Here is a 16489-nt window from a genome sequence, read left to right as displayed (position 1 = left end):
CCCAAAATGGTGACGAAAACAAACAGTGGTGAAGCGGAGATTTCGCGACAAAAAATTTTCACGGACTACTCTGATTTTACGCTGCAAATGTACATTTTCATACACGTTTCTTGGAAATCAGTTTCAACGTACGCTCATCCATCGATATCTAACCGAAATTAATACGTTTTGTCGCCGATGTTACGCCTAGTGAACACGGCGATCACAACACACCGACAACCGACAACAGAATGTGTCCCAGCAGGTGGTTCTGCCGACAGCGGTACAACGACGGAAGCAGACGACAATTCCCGACGTGCCTTACGCTCCCTAGGTGGCGCTCATCAAATTTGCGCTAACAATCCACTACTTTTGCAGATTGCGAGAGGTATCCATTTCAATCCCATCCAATTCACTTGCCACCCAAAATGGCGCTGCCCGTGTTGGATAAGGGGGCAAATAGTGAGGATAGGCTGATTGATAGCGCCCCATATTTCAAGACTTCATTGGTCGGAAAGCTGAAAAAGTGGGTGGAGCTTCAGGTATAGGCATGACCCATTAATGGCCAGACTCCCGGCTCTGTGCACGGTAAAAGTGCATTTTTTCGAACGACTCATTTCACTGAGCTTTCACTTTGCACTCTGACAACAGTGACCCCAGAGCAAGCCTTTCCGACACCATCCGCTGGTGTTTCGTCCCATGGAGCTGGTGCCGGCGAACAACTGGCGGTGGAACGAGCGTCGTCGGCTGTCGCGCGAACTTGGTTGCAAAAAAAAAAAAAATAAAATAAAAAATATCGCACAATGGAAGTTGGCTTTTAGACAGGCAAACTTGTGGACGCGATCCATACGAATAGCGAATTCAGCTGGTCGTTTTCGTGCAGAAAAAGTTGCTCTGGCTCGACCGTGCACGTTCTGCTGGTTGTTTCAGGGCAACAAACAACACGTTCCGCTGGTCGTTCGCGTGCAGCGTGCGCTAGCGAGCACTGAATCCGTGCATGTCACACCGAGATATCGGCGGTGTGGACCGGAACACGAGCTTTCATCTACCGCTTTCCGCTCCTTCTCACTCTCATTTCCAATTGGTTTACACTTGCTCAACATGGCCGCCATAGAACCGGCAGACCTACTGCAGAAGTTGGATGCTTTTGATGAGTCACGCTCGTCGAGTTCAGACAGCTTAAGCAGTAGCAGTAGTTACACCTCGCTTTATGTTGAGGCGTTCGACAGATTTTTTTGTCCATGGGCGAAGCGTCCGAAGGTGGAGAACTATACGTCGTGGACACTGTTTCGATCTACTCGGACGATGATGGACTCTGACTCGGATGATATGAATGTGGGTTGTGAATGTGGATTCTGGCATTAGGTTTAAAGTGGTTGTCTTGCGGCCGCGACTCCAATCAGTTATTGCATCAGTTTTTGGTCAACACTGGCACTATCTATAGCATGATCTGCTGGGCGGATCGGTGTAAGCAGCACTAGCGCTGTTTTCCTGCACAGGCCCTACACCGGCGCACTACACTGGTCTGCACTCAAACGAACAGCTGAATTCGCTTTAAGAACGCAAGAACGTCTGCTCTGTAACAACATGGAACTGCTGAATGAATCTGCGTACCAGCCGTGAAATATCAAGAAAAAATTTGAGCAGCTTTCATCAACACGTTTTTGCTGCCTGAAATCGTCAGTGTATAGTTTTCATTTTCAACGCTATGCTGGTAGGTGAGCTGTGTGCGCAGCTCCTCAGTTTCCCTCTCTCCCCTTCTGCCCGTGGAATGACCTCATAGTCCCCCCTCCCAAATAAGGGGGTAAGATTTCAAGGTGCTGGGCATATGATCTCTTCTGTGGACCCATATGCCAGTCTACGCATGCTGTCCTGTGAGTGGACAGACACTGCGTCGACACGTGGTTCCTCCAAACTTTACCCTCTCGCTTGCGCAGAGACAAATTGTCGTTGTGTAGGGGAGATACGTGAGAAGCCAGCTATCGAAGTACTACTTTGAAGACCAAGCTATGGAACATCTCCTCTGGGGGAGCGTGCTAGCGTGAGGATATGTAACGGCGTGACGGACGGACGGACGGACGGACAGACACAACAGAACGGGACAAACGATTTCCTTAAGAGAAAAAATATATTTTAGAAAGCTGACATAGAAAAATTGAGACTTTTAAAAAAAATCCACAAAATCACCGGTAAACAATAGGTATTAACGTGACCTGATTTCTTTTCCCGACATTCTTCTATGCAGTATCTGAAGGAGCGCGTGTAGAGCCAAGGACGCTGCAAATCCCAACAGGTTCCAATAACCACCGGCCACTATTTTCACACTGGAAGGCTTAAGATTGAATTCGAAAACCACTCAACGCGAGGACGACATTCTGTTTACAAACGTGTGGCGTCACGGGAAGACGCGAAGACCGGTTCCAGGTTGTATTTTGTTGTGGTTTGGCTGGAAGCGGGAAAAACGCGTCTGCTGATAAAGCTGATAATGCCCACCAGCATGCTTCGCGCGGTGGCGTTACGTAATCAATGACGTAGGGGTGCAGGTCGTCTATACTCCGAAAGGGGGTGGGAACAGCCGTATAGCTAGATTTACGCCACGTGTAAAAGCGACAACAAGCGCGTTGACGTCCAAAGGTAAAGAAGTATATACGTACCGGACGATCCGGTGATTGCCGGATGCTACTGTGGCCTTCCGCCGACTGCTTGCAATGTACCGTTACACGCCGTTTACATTTCCAGTTACAGCGCACCCCGGGGTCCAGTGTCTGGGCCAGTTGAACTTCAGCACTACGCCTGAAAAAAAAAAAAAAAAAAAAAAAGCGTAAACGTCAAATGGACTGTATCACTACCTTTACCTTCCTTTCACTGTAGCATATCTATGAAACGATGTAGCACAGTGATATATCCAGACCCCCCTACACTCTTAAAAAAAGGTGTACTTTAACTACTTTCCCCTTTCACTCCCTTTTCACACCCATATCACTCCCTTTTCGAGAGTACAATTAGGCTCAAAAAGGAGTTTCCTCATTCCCTTCAGGGAGTGAGGAGACCCTTTAACTCCCTACTGGAGAGTAATTGTACACTCCAAAGGGAGTGATATATGTGGCAAGGGCGTACTCCCCAAAAAGGAGTTACTGTACACCCCTCCCCCAAATGTTTGGCGACATCCACGTCCATTCCTTTTCTATGCGCTTCCTACGGCGGAGGCCTTGCTATTTCACCTTTAGATGCGTGTCCGCAATGCTGCATAAAGCTGTTACCGTAACCACAACTTCAATGACGACCCCGCCCCCCCTCACATTTATTTGCATTACCCCACCCCCGTGTTATTCTGGATAAACCACTAATGCAGCACGTGAGCGGGTCTGCGTCACAAAGTGCAGGATGTAATCGAGCTTACGCAGGCAGATAAAGTAAGTTTGACTCGGGCCCATATGTGATGTTGCGTTTGAAACAGGTGTGACGTCAACATTGTATTCGAAAAGGATAAAGTGAAATTAAATTGCGAATGGCAAGAAATCGGTGCGAGAAGCATTTCCGCCCATATGTCGTTCTGCGAAGGTATAAACTGACCAATCAGTTACAACTATAGTTTGCGGCGCATTATAACCAGGAAGATGCCCTCACATGCGAGGCCACAAAACGTCTGTTTCATTTTTTTTTTTTGCTTTTTTGTATCAGCTTGACTAATATGCTAATTTTGAGAATTCGTGAAGTTACCATTTCATTCAGCGTAAGCATCAGGACTTTGCTATTCACCGTAATTACAAAAATAATAGAAATAACTGAATATTTTGACACTCCATCAAAATTCGATGTCGTTTATAACCGTAACTCCATATCGACAACCACAATATCGGCAACTGCGCAGAAATGGTTAGTTTGTAGCGCTGCGAATCACACAAGAATTTGAAAAAAGAGCAAACGTATGGCAAAAACAAGCCATACTTTTCAACTCAAACGTGCTATGCAAATATCCCTTCGATTCTACCTTTTTCTCGACACGTTTACTCCAATATCAGTCTAGATGTAGCAGGGCCTTCTCTTTTTTTAAATTCCGCTGGTCGAGTGCCAATATAGCAGTAAGTGAACCTTCGATGGATTTTGCATTCCGTGCACTTCGGTCAAAAGCTTTTTGATTTCGTGCGTTCTGGCGTCACGTCGTTCTTGACGGATCGTCACCGCAACTTGTGGGTGGTTTAATTTGAGGCCACTCAGCCAACAATAAGCCGTTTCGAGGTTGGGGCGAGAGGGGCGCCTTGCGCAGAGGGGCGCCGGCGACAGGTCTTTTTCACTGTAAATTTTAGATTGGGAATACCGTAAAGCCCTTTTATTTCGCGAGTCCTCAATTTTCGCGAATGGAGAAAATTCGCGAACTTTAAGGGCACGCGAAAATTTCAAAACAGAGAAGCTCGAGGAGCTTCAGGAGTCCGCGAAATTTAGTGGTCGCGAATATATCCCTGTTATTCGATTCGCAAAAATTTAGGGCCGCGAAATTAAAGGGTTTTACAGTAGCCTAACAACTTCGCTTTTGTCACTGTTTCACTTAGAATATCACTGTTGTGCCTTGTTCCGCAACAAGAACCCTTGTGCTCGTATGTTAAATTCTAGGCCTACTTTATTCTCGCGGTTGTCGCATAATCCTTGTAGTCGGTGATTAGAGGGGAGGGGGTTTCACACTTATCCTACTCCAGGTAGAAACGTCCCTCAGTAAGATCCTGGTACACAACCACTAATAATACTGGCAGGCAACAGAATACAATCTAAAGTCTGCAGCGTAGTGTGCCGAAGCAGCCATTGCTCTTATGACGAACTGTTGACTCTGTTCTTATGACGAACACTGTGAAAAGGTACGCGCTGAACTGTTTTAGATATAGACGATGCCGCGGAGACACGTACCGGTAAAAGATACTTTTGCGAGTCTATTTCGAGAGTTCAGGCGGGCACATGCTTCTCGAAGAACACGTTCATCCCAGGGAGTCAGCGCAAACGCCGTTACTCAAATTAACGTGCCGTCTATGGTAGCTACGTGTCCTTTATCGGCGACACTGGTGTGGAGTCACTCATGTATCTTCTCTGTTCATTTGACCCTGAACCGCGACGCTTCTGCTAAAAAATTAAACAGAACAGCAGCAAATGGAACATAAATATGCGTTTTTGCAGGAAAGGCTTCTGCAGGCTGGTCAGTCAATCAGTAAAACGATAAGACCAACAGTGTAAGGATCACACGAAAAATGAAAAAAAAAAAAGAGTGACGCGAATTATGTTTGTCTCCAATGTGATCCGTGTTTGAACGAATTATTACGGGTTTTTGGGACCAAATACTGAACGTGAACGGTCCTGCCGTGACAGCGTCGACATGAACGCAGGTTTCCAGCCTTCTTCAGCCTCGAAAAACAAAGCGAGAGAGAGAAAAAAGAGCAGAAAAGGAAAGGCAACGTGCGCACTCACGCGTAACGCGCAACCAAACCAAGAGAAACGAAGAACCCTCACATCTCATCAGCTTCAATCCAGACTTCCTTCGGAGCGAGGCTGCACAGAACCGGTGCCCCCGCGCGGCTCCCTACAAAGCCTCGATGGCATCACACATCCTGCGGTCTCTCGACGGTGACATTTTTATATTGCAACTCGCACAAGGAGCCCACACAATCCATGCAGTGCAAGTCGAGGGCCTGAAACCGAGACAACTCTCCGCTCACTAGTTCTGGTCTTCATTCAATACCACGCAAGACTCGTGTTTCTTGGCTCTCCCGAGAGGACCAATTGCGCAATTAAGCGTCTCCCACACAGCGCCGCCGCTCGCAGTTGTCGCGGCACCCGCGCAGCTCGACGCTTCAAAACGTTGCCGCTCCTTATCGGATCTGCCCGCGTCTCGTCCTCTCCGCTGTCTGGCTGCACTCGTTCGCCTCCGACTTCGCCATAAAAATAGATCACTTTTCTTCTTCTTCTCCTCTTCTTCCACGCTCCTTTTAGCCAACTCCGTCCCACTGTGTCAGTTGGCCGCTGATGTGTTGGGTTACGTCTGTTATTGTTTCTCTTCCGCGGCCAAGAAAAAGTCTGATGTCCGAGGAAGTCTGATGGTAGTCGGCATTGTCGTCTGACGCACGCGGTGATTACTCGGAAGAAGGAAGGGACGTCCGTACAGTGCTCCCGTTCAAACTTTCGTTTTGGGACTATCGCTTGGAATTCCACGTAACGACTAAGCAGACGGCTCACTAAAATAAACCGAGCACAGTTGACGGCCACGTTCACGCACACGCATGGAAGTCCAGTCTCGACGTTCGCGTAATGACCCAAATACGACTCCTCAACGTAGAAGCAAAAACTGAGTGCTGCGACGAAAAAGTGAGGAGATGGGGTAAAACGCCGCATTCTCCACAGTGCACGTAAACGTTGCAGGGAAACAATATCGCGCGTGGACCCCGAGCGTAACGTGGCACAAAAGTACACGGCGATCACCAAAACAAACAAACAAACAAGCAAAAAACGTGGAAGACAATGTTCAGCTGCGCTTTGTATATGGAGATAAATTGCTTGAAAGGTAGATAACTGTGCAGGTTAAACGTTTTGTCCGGGGGGATTCCAGTGCTGCGGATAAGAGAGTGGGGTTAAGGAACTGAACATGGAATACACGAGAAAGTCACGCACTGTTTGTTTGTTTGTTTGTTTGACCCACTCCACGCCCACTGGAGAAGGTTCGCGGACTGTAAATAACGCGAAGGTATTTGCTAGGTGGACAAATTTGCTGATCGCGATAGACATCCGACGTCACGTCAGGCTGGACAACAGCCACATAGTTATCTGAGCGATATCGAGCGATAAACGTCCACCTTCATCCTTGAGATAGCAATCCTGATACACACCATACCGCGCTGTCTCCTCCGAGACCTTCGGTACAGTGCAAGGCTTATCTCTCTACACTCTAAAGAGAAGGAAAGCACGAATACAAAAACAGTTCTGCGCGTGACAAACATGAGGGCAATGACGTACTAAACCGTGCGTCATCGCGTTCGTCTTGTAGCTTCTTCACACCGTGTTCTTTGTAAGAGTCACTGGATAGGAACAGCCAAAAAGTAAACGGAACGTTTGAATTTCGAAATGTCGCTGACGGTTTGGTCCGCGAAAGATCCTTCACCGAACCGTTGACGATCGTTGATAGGAGCTGCATCCAGTATGGTACCAGGGTAGGACCTGCGTGTGCTCTGCCATTTAGTGTACGAACAAAGCATCCAGGGAATGACACAGGTGCTCGCTCAAGAATTTCGGAAGGGGATTTCGTTGACCAGACTAGAAAACCACAAACCTCTCACATTTCTAAAATGACGAAGCTAGCGGACGACGAAGGGGTTTAACCTGTATAGTATGGCAAGCGTGAAAGATGGATCATTCCCCGTTTTGCAGCATCACATGTCACAATTTGTGTGCAGCGGTCCTATACTGTTCCGTGACGTACTATTTGCATTTCATAACGACACCCGCATGCCACTCGCGCAAATAGCGCGGATCGCATTTGATGTGTGCATCTAGATGGGTTACGACACTTTGATACTTTGGTGCCGCGAACTGGTGGGGATGCCCGCCACGATGAGGTTCGGTAATCGCGGTGACGATTTTGTACACGTCTATTGCATCGTTTTCTGTAAAACTTGCAATATCAAAGCGACACAGACAACCGCCTTTCACATTGATCCTGCGGGCAGTGAACTGTGCAAGCAGAGCCCAGCTGTGTCCACTGTGCCAGCAGATTCTGGTGTACGCAGGCCTCATGCAAAGTAGCTACAAAGTACAAGAAAGCTAACATCTAGTAATTGAGGCTGCCATTTTGACAGGAAGTGCACGGGGGTACGTCATACACTATGGTGCTGATCCTCTGCCTAGATCGTTGCCATCCATCGCACAGTATTTACTGTTCCTGGACGAATATGTCCCAAATATCAGGATTTGCTGACACACAATATGTTGTTTTCGGTGCCACGACACTATATTGCACGACATGCAGACGAAGCATGACATGTATTACCCACATACGTGTGAAAGATCTCATCACATCAACATCGCATCGACGGAACGCATCACATCACTATGCCGATCGCATGCGCGGTGTCATGCGCAGAGATTCTTTCACGCGTATGCGTAGTACCTGTCATACTTCCCCCAAAAACACAAAATATCCTCTGGATGTACGAATAAAGTCCTAACGGATTCGAACATCCAGAGGATATTAGGTGTCTTTTGGGTCATTCGCGTGTCGTGCGATACGCCGGGACACCACTATTGCATGACATATTAGTAAAATTAAACAACAACAACAACAACAAAACAAAAATAAACAACAGCAACAACAAAAACAAAACAAAAAAAACTATTCGCGAAATGGTGTCTAGAAATGTTCAGACACGTCACAAACTATCTTCGCCTAAATAGTTGGCAAGTTCACTGTCTCTCAGCGAGAACCTGCGTGAGCAAACAAGAGTGAACCTGCATGTTTTAACTTGGCACGTCATCGCCAAGCAATGCGCACAGCGAGTCTCAAATATCTCCGGACTATGTGTTCCATGCAATGCTGTTGTCTGCGAAACGAAAATGTGGTTGGGCGCAGTACTTGTACAAATACTATGTCGGTGTCTGGCGCTTCACGGAACGCGCGGGGCCCTTTCGTCATTTATCAGTTTGTTGCGCTTACGTTGTAGTTGTGGTTTTTAGTGCATTTTCCCCGAACAAAATACTCGAGTCGCTCTTGCTGTGGCGCCGATATCTACTAAAGCCACACACGATTGATCTTCTTATGCTCTCTGTAGGTTGTGTTGACTCCACAACTATTGTCACAATTGACGCCGATAAGCAGGGGACTGAATGTACAGCACTGAATCCCGACGAACGGTTGGGCGCTTGGGTATACTTGTTGCTCCTGAGCCGTTAACCGTAACACATGTACAGAAAAAATGCAAACAACTTGCCTGTTGCTTCACGACGATAGGACAGCTACATAAATAGTTCGCCGTATCCAAAAAAAAAATTCCATGCTATTCCCTGGAACGCAAACAGACAACTTGGACACCACAATGTTGCGTCAGAAAACGATGAGAGCTGACCCCAGAGCCATTCCAGTACACAAGGATATCTACTACGATATAGTGATGGGTGCGCTTTGAGTGAGATAAGACGCGTCACTCACATGGAAAGATATTCGACTAGGAAGAGGGTGGGTCTCCCATCGCTCTGCCATGCGCTGCTCAGATGTGCGTGTAACGGAGAGTGAAAATCTCGGTCACGTCTTCGTTACCTTCACCTAGTGAACGTGACAACTTTGCGGAAATAAGGCGTGGCATTAAGGAATGGTACATCTCTGGAGGAAAAACGCGGACACGCTGTCTGCTTGCTTAGAACACGAAATTAACGAACGCGGCGGAATAAATGCCCGCGTGTGACGCACACAAAGAAAAAGGTGATCTCGCATGGGCGTAATTATTTGGTACCGTATATACACGCTCCCTTGACACTTGCTGGTCGTGCAGCTCCACGCAACGGCAGGGGACAACGGGCGCCGTGCGGTGGCGCTGCGACTTGTTTGTGGGATAAAGTTTCGTTGGCCTCTGCTCGCCTATGGTTTCACCTACGTCACATTGTGACGTGGCAGAGACGTGACATGCTCGTAAGCTCCTCCCACTGATGGTTACTTTTCGTGCTAGCGGCATTGAGAGATGAAAAACTGCGCTATTTTTCAATGCGACAACCATAGTTTTCATAAAAGAAAATGTGAGAACGACAGTGACGAAGTGTCTTCGGGATAAAAGAAGGGTACGGACACGACCGGATTTTCAGAACACCATTCAAGGCTTTGTTTTCGAGCAGATACTAGACAATCTTGGCAGCTGCGCCGAAAAAGTGACCACCACCACGGCGGCCAAACGCGTTCGTTTGACGTCATGTGAAAACACCCTATTGCGTCCGCGTTTCCAAGAATCCGCTAAAGGTTGAAGACGTGTCCTGCGTGCATTTTCTTCCTGCAGGGTACCTATGTAATCCATAGCTTTATTTTCCACAACCATTATTCTTTTTGCTTTGTGTCAGAGGGATGTGCACAGTGAATCAATCCTGCTAACGCATCGTTCGCAAGTAGCCGGACTCTGTCCCTTCCCCGATCTGGGAAGCCACGGCGGGGGGACGCTAAGTTCGTTCAGTGTAGAGATAGCTTGAGCGCCGAGAAAAATATTCGGACCGCGTCTATGGAACAGCTTGCAGCCCCGTGGCGTAGCTCCGTCCAATAGGCGCGGTCTGATTGCCTATCTCGACTCATCAAGTTATCTCTACACTGAACAAACATAGTCTAGTGATAATCGTTGTTTTGTGAAAGCAAGCGGTAACCGGTTATCAAGGGACCGTGGTATTTATTTATTTATTATACCTTAAAGGCCCATAGCGGCATTACATAAGGGGGGGACGAAATGATAGCATCACAGCAGTAGCGAAACAACAATAGCGAATAACACACACGAAGTATCAAAGACACACAATGTAAACGGAATACACGGAAATGTGACAGACATATGACAGAGGTGTGTCATATGAATATGTCGCACAGTCCTCTGTTAAAGGTACTGTAAAGCAGTAGACAAGCATGATATGCCGGTGATGTGACTAGAGACTTTGTTGCTTCTAAATACCATATGCGGAACCATACGACCGACAACGCGCTATAAATATTTTTAATTTGCCATGAAAGATGCGGCGTAGTGGAGCGGTGCGACGCCTGGTGTCAAACAACCCCCTGTACAGCGGGCAACACTGAAAATTGGTATTACACACTATGACATCGGAACTTCGTTATTTTAGTAACTTAGTTTTCCTGTTTACCTATGCATTCTGAAACCCCTGTTAACAGTTTAACCTGTTAACCCCTGTTTTTGCGAAGTAACCCAGTGCTGGCCGCTGTTCGATTTGGGCTCTCCCTACTTCTCTGCTGCGCCTGCGCGCTCCTTTTGTTCGCGGCCTCTTTCGAACGAACAAACTCTCTCTGTGAACCTCTGTGAACAAACAAGTCCCGACGCTGTCTGGCTTCTTGAACGTCTGACACATTTTTTTCAACGGCTCAGCATTTCATTTCAGTTCGCTTATCCGTTTATTACTAGCCACTGTACGTTTATCCTCAGATGTGGATCGTTGTGTGGATTGCAGGGGTGGATTTTATGGTGGATTGTGGTGGATTGTTATGTCGGGCACAGTGTTATACGAATGCAATGTGGTTGCCGCCGTATGTGTCAGAAGTACGGATTCATTTCGAATACCTAGCACAGTGTTGCCCGTAATCTTTAATTGTAATTTTCTAATTAACTGCACCGTCGATTGGAATGAAACTTGCACAGTTTTTGTCCTGGTGGCTTGGACTATCGAATAGCCACACTAAATGACATTTGATCGGTGCTGCGTTACAGTACCTTTAAACTCAACGAGGTTGGTGATTGTAACAAGAGATGAGGGTAAGGTGCATAATGTAAAACCCCGAGACTAGGGAACACGAAGAGACAGACACAACACGAAGTCTCAATTCAGCTCGCTTGCTTCCTAGCCATTTTTTCATTGAGGGTAAGGTGTTCCTTTCGGAAATCGCTAATGGGATGAAGCGGTATGAAAAGCGGTATGCAAGTGGTATGAAATGGTATAGCTAAGCGTATAACATATGGGTAGGGAGTGGCGCTTTTAGTAAGCCCGCAACTATTTTGGTGTACGGCACAAAGGTGCCGTTGTACGCATGCGAGGGACATTATGACGTACGCGTCAACATCTGAGCGCCCTACAAGAGGTAGTCTTTTTTATTCTGTGTTAGCGCCGCGAAGCAACTGGTGCTATGAGCGGCGTACAGACGTGGAGAGACCGAGAGAAGACAGCAGGAAGGAGTGGGGTGACAGAGGGGTTAGTACGCGTCCTGGGACGACTTCAGGGGTGCCTGTGCCGACATTCGTCTGGAAAGTCTGCCGGAAAGCGCAGCTCTCAAACAGCACTGCCGGTGGTAGGAAGAACAGAAAAGTGCTGAAGAAACCAAAAGTGCTCTGTCGACGAACGTCATCAGCGTATAGGGTATACGTACCGCATCCTATCCCGAGAGAAATAACGTAATCCTCTGGCAAGTCACAGGTGCTAATAATTTCCCGTCTTTACGCACATCTTGGTGACATCCATCGTTCCTTTTTGCGGAAAGAATACGCGTTCTGAGACACGTTCGCAAAGCGCTTGCCTGGACCGCGTGACAGGAGGTCCACGTATATCGCATTTCAACGTGTTTTTATCCTACTTATTTGCTACAAAACACCTAAGTGTCTTGGTAGACAGACGAGAATAGACAACTGAGATTCCAGTAGCGAGCTAGAACGATGCACGTTGTTTATGGAAGCCTTCGACTAACGGAAGAAACGAAAGATTCAGGTACAACGCAACAGTTGCACGTATGTACCAACTAATTTCCGATGAATGACTGGCAAAATGGGAATTGCCGCACCATTTTTCCCACCCATAATCATTCCAGCGAGAATCTCAAGAGCGCACATTCCGCAAAAATAACCCGGTCAAGTCACCTGCGGTAAGGCTCGATATACAGGGTGTTATTTTTCTTTTTATCAATTACAGAATTTTTATTAAAAAGCCACGAGAGCAGCCGTATAGGTGTCGTTTTTGCAGTTGAGTTACACGGCCAGGCGGACATCCTCTCGAAGAGAGTATATAACTACAAACTGACTAATTACCTAAAATATGGGGATTTCGTGCGAAACCGAGATAGCAGAACGGGAGAAAATCCTCATTGAAAATCATTCGATCTTTCAAAAGACCTGAAACGCGCGCGTGCCGTGAAATATGCATCGCTATGCAAATGTGAACAGCGCGCCACAGGAGCTCATCTTGATGTTAGCCATCCTGGGGGAGGCTTGCTATCACTTTCGCCGACGTCGGCTTATCTGGGCCGGAAAGCGGTTGGGCAAGGAGATCAGCACCCACTCCAATCATCTCCATCGCTCTAAAGCACGTCTGCTCGTGGCCCTCTGACGTGGAACGAGCGCTGTGCTCCCCTGCGCTTCCAGTCGCCGCAGTTACGGTTTCGGCTCATTTGGATGTCAAAATTGGGCGATGGATATTTCAACGCGCGTTTGCGTTTGAGGATTCTTAAACATGGAATGGCTTTCAACGCGGTTTGTCTCCCATTCTGTTACCTTCCTTGTGCACGAAATCCCCTAACTGAAGAATTAACGACTTTTAGATAATTAGTCATCTTGCAGTTACATACTTTCTTCGAGAGGATGTCCGCCTCGCCGTATGACTCAACTGCAAAAACGACATGTATAATGATCTAATAGCTCTTTTATTTAATATATATATATATGCGACGGATAAACAAACGCCCTGTGTACTATTTTTATGTCAATAATGAAATACGTACGACACTTCGCTATAGCTGGCAAAACTGAACGGTCGACGAGCCGGGATATCGCTCCTTTTTATTACCTGCTAAGATTTTATAAAGTAGCTGGACTACATCATTGTCCTTTACAAAAAATTAGCATATCCAGTTGTGCAAATCGACAAAGTGATACGACAAGTTCGTAGCGCCGAGGACAAGGCGACTTTTCCAGGAATCAAGTTCCCCTGTCGCTAAGCATATGTTTCACACTACTTTATTTTGGCCAATTTCAAGGTGTACCTGCTGAGAGCGTATCACAAAGCGGCTGCTCGCACAGACACTTATGCAAGCGTACTCCACTTGAACATAACTCAGTTAATATAAATCAGTTGAGCAACGCGCAGATACACAAAAATGAGTTCAGATGCTGAGGTACTATACTTTCTGTACTTCTGCTCATGGAGCCTCGCGTGGAACACCATGCATGTGAGGTCTTACAGAGGCCAGAAGAAAAAAACACAGCGAGACATCAGCCGTTTTATCTGGTTACATGGCGCAATCGTCAATCAGTCAATAAAAAAATTGGTTGCATTGCGAGGTTTTGAAATGCTATTAAATTACCGTTGAAAGCCTATTTATGTGTTGAGAAATCCTTTGTTTCTGCGTCGTTGCTGAGGTGTTGCACACTTTTAGCGTACCGTAAACAGTCTGCACGGCGATCACGTGGTAGTGGTACGTGACAGGTCACCTGGCCCCATTAATGCACGGACGCAAATGGTTGACCTAAGTCGCCATTTTCCCATGTATTCATTCGTGCGTATTTGGCGAGTCAAACGTCGGCGGCAGCCATATTGTGACCCGCTGTTAACGGCATAAAAGAAATACCCCACCAAAACCTGTGTCGAAGTAGAACATGTTTGGATACATAATGCCTCGCAGTTGGCTCGTAGCAGACGGTAGCGTGCTACGAATCCAATCCAAGTCCAACCTGCGCCGCTCCGGCCGTAGCCAGAACGTGTCACGACCAGTTTAATCGCCTAGACGTTCCGCCGGGACAGCAAAAGGCACGCCAGACGACTCCTCGCCGTCTTAAATGATCTTATTTACCATATTTAGAAACCTTTGTTTGTTATAAACAGTGGAAAACTCCGACGCTCAAATCTGGGTCACAATATGGCTGCTTCAGTCGCTTGACGGTGGGCCGCGATAGGCGCTATAGGGTGACCTGCACGGACGAACCCACACACTGGATGGCCCAATAAAGTCGCTTATACTGCACTCGTCATTAGTTTAGCTTTCACTGTCCATGCAAAGGACAGAAGTGAAGCATATCAGGCCTCATGTGATTCCTTCTGCTTTCCAATCACTCTGCACAGCCACTGCGGAGCGAACAAGGGTATACAGGGGGGGAAATTACTTTGATTTTGTGATCACTCATTACAGTTTTGTAGAGCAATGCATTACCTTACTCATTACTTTTTTCGTGTTTGGTAATGCATCACTAATGTCATTACTTTGAAGTTGCATTTTCCCAGAAATCTCTAGCACAGTTATCCGTGGTGTTCGAAGCGCATAATGCAAAGAGACGTGTCTTTACTTCATTTCACATTACTGATAGTAGGTAGTAATTAGATTTTCGGCAAAATCGCTACGTACGAATGGTTTCGTCCAGGTTAGTGCAGTACGCATAATCTAAATGAGCAAGCATAGATAAGATTAATTGCAGCGTTAGAATGAGCTGATGTTCAAAGATTCCACTTTTAACTTTGTCCCCTTTCTTGGTGATCTGGTCGGTGACAAACGTGGCTGGGGAAAAACCATCTTGGGGACTTTCCTCTCCTGTGCCCCGGCACTATTCGCAACTGCTGGCTCTAGATAATGCCTGAATTTTCAACCCAAGTAATGAGTTACGTCATTAGGTATTACCATGTTACCCAACCAAAATGTAATGGCGTTAGATTACTAACTACTCCTGCACAAAACGCAATGTACTTGCAATACGCATTACTAAGATGTAATGCATTACTCCCCGTCTCTGGTACCGGGACGCAAAAGATACAAGATCCCCGATTGGCTTCATCGCTCACCATTACCAACTCTGCGTATACCATGTGCCCGTACTACCGCATTTTACAATAAAGAGAAACGACATTAAGACTCACGTTGTAGGCATCCCAAACTTTTCAGCTCATCCCATACGAAACCGCTGCTTCTTTCTTTCACAATATACGACAGCGTTTTCACTTCACCGCTTCTTTCCAAGTCAAAACAACCACCCCGAGTATATAGGCAGGTCGACGACGATTGCGTCAATTAGCGACAATTACGACGCTGTCTCTTCTTGACCAATGTCAGATCACGCTGCTCGTTCCCCGACGAAAGCCCAGGTATAGTCCCGCCGACTTTGCGAAACTTTCTCAATCGGTTCGCTTGCGAAAGGGCATTTAACTGTTTAACTACAAAGGGCGTTCCTGCCGAATACGTCATGACACCTATTAATTATTTTCCTCACGACGTCCTGCCGATACAACACGTTCAGTGAGGGGAAAAAGTGTCGCAACGGCCTCTGGCGCCGCGTGGTGGCAGCCAGCTTTTCACAGTCACGCGCGACTTGAGAGTCAAGTGCAGATTTTCAAACAAGATTTCGTTTAGACTCCGAGCATTAGCACGTGAGCGACACTATTATTCAAAACTGGAGGGTATTGCCACAGCCCGTGCGCAGAACTGAAGCTCTTCGCGGAGGCACCCCGTGTAATAAACAAGATTTAATCTGCCTTTCGTATTCTCGCTTGTTTACAGATGATCATCCTTGAACACATTCCGGGTAAATTCCATCAGGGGTCGACTGTTACGATCAATCGCTGTCAAACTGTTCAACGAAACCTACCTCTCGAACTTCTTTTATCTTTTTAATATGTTAAAGGAGCATGGAAGGGACTTTGAACATATATCTTTTTATTGCGTCACACGAGCATACTATACCTTTGGGAACCGTCACGCAAAATATTTCACTTGGGAAGTGCGAATTTACTCAGAAAATTGCTCAGCAAAAGAGCGCGCAGCGGCCACGACCTCGACCAGCGTCTCCTCGCGTCTCGTGATGTCAGGTGGCACAGCGTTTTT

At 46.9% G+C, this 16489-nt stretch overlaps 2 protein-coding genes across 6 annotated transcripts in view; one reads left to right on the top strand and one right to left on the bottom strand.

Moving 5' to 3' along the window:
- The window catches only part of LOC135385358 (proton-coupled zinc antiporter SLC30A2-like), a 79307-nt gene that overhangs the window by 3360 nt on the left and 59458 nt on the right, over positions 1-16489 (top strand). The gene's annotated exons all lie outside the window — the stretch shown is intronic.
- The window catches only part of LOC135385356 (zinc transporter ZIP6-like), an 85171-nt gene that overhangs the window by 25173 nt on the left and 43509 nt on the right, over positions 1-16489 (bottom strand). For 2 of the 5 annotated variants that reach the window (XM_064614638.1, XM_064614636.1), the window contains one exon: positions 2634-2772. In XM_064614638.1, coding sequence (XP_064470708.1) covers positions 2634-2772 — 139 coding nt within the window. Of the gene's footprint in view, positions 1-2633; positions 2773-5472; positions 5843-8936; positions 9041-15528; positions 15749-16489 lie in introns of those variants that run through there. The other 3 variants (XM_064614637.1, XM_064614640.1, XM_064614639.1) reach the window with 3 other exon arrangements.

Source organism: Ornithodoros turicata, chromosome 2, assembly GCF_037126465.1.
Source record: "Ornithodoros turicata isolate Travis chromosome 2, ASM3712646v1, whole genome shotgun sequence".
Classification (NCBI taxonomy): domain Eukaryota; kingdom Metazoa; phylum Arthropoda; class Arachnida; order Ixodida; family Argasidae; genus Ornithodoros; species Ornithodoros turicata.
This window is presented reverse-complemented; position numbering and strand designations above follow the sequence as displayed.